This window comes from Elgaria multicarinata, chromosome 4 (assembly GCF_023053635.1).
Source record: "Elgaria multicarinata webbii isolate HBS135686 ecotype San Diego chromosome 4, rElgMul1.1.pri, whole genome shotgun sequence".
Lineage (NCBI taxonomy): Eukaryota > Metazoa > Chordata > Lepidosauria > Squamata > Anguidae > Elgaria > Elgaria multicarinata.
The window spans coordinates 10312090-10318089 of NC_086174.1; the positions used below are offsets into that span (position 1 = coordinate 10312090).

Sequence of the window (6000 nt, forward strand, 5' to 3'; positions counted from 1 at the left end):
ATTCTTCTCTCTGGGCTTCTTTCATTTATACTAAATCCACTAGACATTTTAAAATTAGATTGTAAGCCTATGCGGCAGGGTCTTGCTATTTACTGTGTAATCTGTACAGCACCATGTACATTGATGGTGCTATATAAATAAATAATAATAATAATAAAACACTGACAGTGTACAAATCAAACTTAAATAAGGAGGAATAAAGGTGAGGAGGACAGGTAAAACAATCCAGGTTGTGCATGGCTCTTTCCATTGATGTCCTGGGCAGTAATGAATGGAGGAATTGACCTGCAATGAAGTCTTTGAACTGACAACCCTTTTGAAGAGTCTTAGAATGAGTCTAGTTACCTGAAAAAACAATTGTTTGCATTGTTTTTTTCCCAGCACATCCTATTAATGTGAAATGACCTGTGTGTCTTTTAAATTGAAACAGGTGGGCTGAAAAAGAACTTAATATGATGAAGCTTTTCTTTGATAATTTGGTACACTACATTCAAGCTGTCAGAGAAGGACGGCATAAACATGCATTGTAAGTATGGTGTTGCGGGGAGGAGTCTTTTTTTAGATTCATTACCTTCTTTTTTACAATCTCTGTTTTTCCCCCTGAACTTCATTAAAATACTCTACCGTATGGCCAAACCCCGGTTCCTGATCAACTAGAATTAATTTCTGCCATCCACTCCTTGGTCTCTCTTTTGATTTGCAGTGAATGAAAATAGGCCCATTTTGAGTTGATCCGAGATAGCATTTGTCCAAATGAAAGTATGTTAGGCAGTGGGTCTGTTCACACAACACACTGACCCACACTCGGTGGTTGAGTGCAGGTTGTTTTGAACCGTAGGTTGTTTATTGAACCAGGGGTTAGCATGTTGTCTGAATGCAACTAGGGTGGGTTGTTAACCATGCAGTCTGGCTTATTTTCTCAAACCTGCCCCCTTGAGAATCCATGGTTTGTTGTTGGGTTGTTCAGGGTGGTTAACAAGCCACAGTGCCACGTTTCATCCCTCCCCCTTACCTTAAACAGGGTCTGATTGACTCCAATTCCTTTTTTTTAAAAACCCTCAATCTAAAATTAATATTTAAAAAATGTGCAGCATTGGCAGTTCAAAGCATGCCACAGAAGCATCAGCCTCTTTTTATAGTAGATCATACGGAGTGACATAGGGAGAGGGAAAAGTTTGAAACATTTTTTTAATTTCCTTTGGGGTCAGTTATAATTCCAAATCTGTAAGAGGGTAAGCAATAGCACACGCAGAGAGATTGATGGTTGAGAATATACTGAAATAACCTGTAACTTCAATGATAGGTACAGTCACAGCGCAGAAGTTCAGGTGCGCCTTCAGTTCTTGACATGTGTCTTCTCAACACTGGGATCACCAGATCACTTCAGTAAGTTTTCATTGTATGTCAGATTTGTTCTACATTCAATTTTGATTTGTTGAAGCTCTGTGACATCAGCCAAAGAGGGAAGGAACAGAAAGGCACCCTTAAGAAACTGCCACTGTATTCAGGTAGCAAAGAACAGCTTGGAGAGCTTATAGCTTTGAGAAGCGAACCTTTGTAAAAGATTTGTAGCCCTTTGCTGCTCTTCCAGGTGATTGCAATTTGGGGGATTGAGAATGGTGTATCAGTCCAGGCAGTAGACAGGGAATAGAACAGGATCAGTACAGGCTGTCTTGCTGTGTTACTGAGGGCATGCCTTAGCCTAAATGGATACTGTTGGTTTTTATACTGTTGTTTTTATGCTTCCGATGGTTTTTTAAATCTTGTATACTTTTTAATGTTTACTATTTTTAACTGTTGTAAACCGCCCAGAGAGCTTCGGCTGTGGGATGGTATATAAATGTAATAAATAAATAATAAATAAAAGTAAGAAAGAATGATGCTTAGCTGCCTTTCACCAAAACATTGTCTTTCATTGCTTTGAATCTCTAGGGTTAAGTCTGGAGCAAGTAGACATACTGTGGCACTGTTTGGTAGAAGATTCTGAATGCTATGATGATGCCCTCCACTGGTTCTTAAATCAAGTACGAAGTAAAGACCAGCATGCCATGGGAATGGAAACCTACAAGCATCTTTTTTTAGAAAAGGTACCAATTAGCATTACCGTTGAAAGCAAGCTTGATTATTGCGCTGTTTCCTTTCTATTCTGAGCAAAATGTGTTTTCTTTTTATCTAGATGCCTCAGCTCAAGCCCGAAACCATTAGTATGACTGGATTAAATTTGTTTCAGCATTTATGTAATTTGGCTCGCTTGGCTACTAGTGCTTATGATGGTGGCACAAACTCTGAGGTAAGCAAGTGCATTTAGCGTTCTATTTACCTTCTTTTTCATGTTTACATGACTCTTCAGTTATTCATGAGAGAGGTTTTACTTGAGCGACTGTTCAGTGAGCTTCACGATTTAACAGGTGTAAAGTGGCCTTCGGTCCTTCCACAAGACATGCTGTTCTGCAATAGATGAGCGGTTTCTTATTTGGTGGGAAATTATGACCATCAAACATCTTAACATTGGGAATTATAACTCTGGGAAATAGGGACGTGGCTGTTTTTCCTTAGAGCGAAAGCAGCATATATACCTTCATATAGTGTGGAACTGGGTAGAGTTGTATCATGCCCGTTCCCCTGCATTCTGAGTGAGGAGTAGATGATTTCTCTTGATCTTTGCACAAAACAGGGCAGAAAGATCAGAGCAAGTGTAAATAAATCAGTTTACTTCTTTTTCTTCTATTCCACCCCATTAATCAAAACCAGGGATTTTTAAGTGGGATGAATGGAGCAGTCTAAGTTAACTTAATTTTTTTTTTAAATTAAAAGCCAAGAATGTGAATAAGTGCCTGGTCAGGCTGTAGTGTATTGCTTGAAAAGCCATGCTGAACTAATAGTCGCAGCTGCAGGCGGGCTTTGCATCGAAGAGCTGGATCTTGTCAGAAGTTACTCAGGGGAGGGAATAGGTAGGGTTATTGTGAGACGTTGAACATCAGATTATTTGTACTTGTGAAAGCTCATGTGATCCCATCAGGCAGCATCTTTGCCCTGAAGCAGAAAAGCTTGTGTTTAAATCCCAGCTCAGTTCTAATTGCATCACAAACGGTTGGCCTTCAGCACCTTCAGGAAATTTAGTTCATGTAATTAAGGAATGGAGAATATGCTGCTTGCGCTCCCTCCAATATAGCCCCTGCCCCCCTCCACTGCCCCCCTATTTTTAAAAAGGGCTCTTTAGCACTACTGAGCAGTTTGCTGCTGTATTTCAGTAGCAAAGCAGCTATTGGAGGGGCATTTTTCTTTCTGGGAGATAGATTGCACAGTGGCCCAAAGACCAGCCTGTGGGGTGGGTTCTGAGGGCATAAAATGGCCTCCAGACCTCCTGAAGTTGCTTACCCCTGGTGTAGTTACTACAATGATCTGCTTTGGATGCAATGCTAAGCTGTGGATTTGCATTACATGATCAAGTCTGGTCAAGCCTTGGGCTGACACAGTCCCCCTCCTTCTTCCTCCTCTCTTGATGCAGCTGCAAGGAGACTGAAAGCTTTCCGTTCCATTTATTATTATTATTATTATTATTATTATTATTATTATTATTATTTATTTATATAGCACCATCAATGTACATTTATAATCAGTCACAGTTTGGTGTTTGTTCAAACCTTAAACTTGGGTTCATCTTCACTGTGGCTTATTGAAACAAACCATCAGCATAAGCCTAAGACTTAAATTTGGCTTGTTTCAATAAACCATAGTTAAGAGTAACCACAGTTTGTCCAGGTTTGGACTGTGGTTAGAGACAGGGAAAACAGTTTCCCATCTCCTCATAGCCACACTGGAGGAGGATACGGGAGAGGGAGGAGGGGCGCTCAGAATCTCACAAAACTAAACTAGAATTTAATGTTACCTCCTGACAAGGTCAGTGAGTTCAGTTCCTCCATATCCGCTGCAGCCGTCTTTTATCATAGTATCTCTCCAGTGTCCTGATCTGTCCTTGCAAATTGGTGAGGAAGGGCATGAAAACATGTGAAATGTCCCATCTGATCATTTGATCAATAAAACAGCAGGGGTGGTGAGATAACACACATGTTAATTGGTATTGGACAAAAGGCGGGATACAAATAATAATAATAATGATGATGATGATGTGGAAAGCATACAAATGGAACATTGTGGTACTTGGGTAGTTGGTCTAATAAAAGAAATAACCAGTTTCTCTCTCTCTTTCTGCAGTTGTGTGGTATGGACCAGTTCTGGGGCATTGCTTTAAGAGCGCAGTCTGGAGATGTGAGCCGTGCAGCAATACAGTACATTAACTCCTATTATATTAATGGTATGAGAGACTGTTATGTGCTCAGCCCAATGGAAATATTATGCATCACAATTTTTCTTCTTATGGGGACAGAATACATTTCAACATGTCCATGAAACATTCTTATCTAAATAATTTTTCAGGTAAAACAGGTCTGGAGAAAGAACAAGAATTTATTAGCAAGTGCATGGAAAGCCTTATGATAGCATCTAGTAACCTTGAGCATGATTCACACTCAAGCCTCACCATTATTGAACGAGGGCTCCTGATGCTCAAGACCCACTTAGAAGCTTTTCGGAGAAGGTAAAATATATCCGTACCGTATTACTTAGGAGGAATTGACTGTTAAGGGAAAATGACAAACACTGGTGAAAAATATTCATGGGATCAAATAATAAATTCTCCTTCTGCTATGATGAGGAATAGCATCTATTTTACATTAAATGTAGTACTCTTAAATATATAAAGAGAGAATTCCACATCAATTACTTGTTTTATTCAGTTCCCTTATTTGTTTTTGTTTTTTTAATTATCCGTTCTGTTACTAAGCTCTAGCTGGGATATTTCAACAGAAAACGTAACGACTGGGATTTGAAAAGCTATTGAGGCGCATGCAGAGTGTTTTCAGTAGTCCCGTGGAATTTTTTAAACCTTGCTTTTGAGCATATCTCCCCATGTTGTATTAGAAACTGCTTTTGAAATGTTACTCAGTTTCAAAGGCAGTTTGCCATGTGGCATTGGGCGAGCTACTGGTCAGGAGAAACTGACATCTCCCCCCCCCCCTTCAGCTTTTGAAAGTAGCTTCACAGTCCTTTGGATCTTTGCAAATCTTTATAAAAGCAACAAGATTTAAAATTCAGAAATTTACAAAGTCCCCTTGCTCTGAATTAACTTTAGCGCAGTCCCGAAAACCAGGAAGTCTACAAAGCCTACAAAAATTATTTATTTATTTATTTATTACATTTTTATACCGCCCAATAACCAAAGCTCTCTGGGCGGTTCACAAAAATTAATACCATAATAAAACAACCAACAGGTTAAAAGCACAAATACAAAATACAGTATAAAAAGCACAACCAGGATAAAACCACGCAGCAAAATTGATATAAGATTAAAATACTGAGTTAAAACAGTAAAATTTAAATTTAAGTTAAAATTAAGTGTTAAAATACTGAGTGAATAAAAAGGTCTTCAGCTGGCGACGAAAGGAGTACAGTGTAGACGCCAGGCGGACCTCTCTGGGGAGCTCATTCCACAACCGGGGTGCCACAGTGGAAAAAGCCCTCCTCCATCAAAAAAAGAATCAAAAAAAGATTCTTAGGCAGTTCAGTTTGTGTTCCTTTTTATATGACAACATTATTCCGCCCTCAGGTTTGCATATCATCTGAGACAATGGCAAATTGAAGGCACTGGCATCAGCAGCCATTTAAAAGCATTGAGCGACAAACAGTCATTACCTCTCAGAATTGTTTGCCAGCCAGCTGGACTTCCTGACAAGGTACATTTCAGCAATCTGTTTGCCAAATGAATGTTGTTTTATGATACTGTTTTTTCCATTCATTCTCCCTTAAATGACTGTGTCATGTTTCAGATGACAATTGAAATGTATCCAAGCGATCAGGTAGCGGATCTAAGAGCCGAGGTTACACATTGGTATGAGAATTTGCAGAAAGAACAGTTAAATCAGCAAGCCCATCTGCAAGAGT

General features: G+C 39.4%; 1 protein-coding gene across 3 annotated transcripts in view; it reads left to right on the forward strand.

Moving 5' to 3' along the window:
- USP34 (ubiquitin specific peptidase 34) overlaps positions 1–6000 on the forward strand; it is a 143069-nt gene that overhangs the window by 58650 nt on the left and 78419 nt on the right. For all 3 annotated transcript variants that reach the window (XM_063123786.1, XM_063123787.1, XM_063123788.1), the window contains exons 20-27: positions 431–526; positions 1304–1386; positions 1933–2087; positions 2177–2290; positions 4216–4315; positions 4438–4597; positions 5666–5792; positions 5886–6000. The exon at positions 5886–6000 is cut by the window's right edge and continues 33 nt beyond it. In XM_063123786.1, the coding sequence (XP_062979856.1) occupies positions 431–526; positions 1304–1386; positions 1933–2087; positions 2177–2290; positions 4216–4315; positions 4438–4597; positions 5666–5792; positions 5886–6000 (950 nt within the window). The remainder of the gene's footprint in view (positions 1–430; positions 527–1303; positions 1387–1932; positions 2088–2176; positions 2291–4215; positions 4316–4437; positions 4598–5665; positions 5793–5885) is intronic.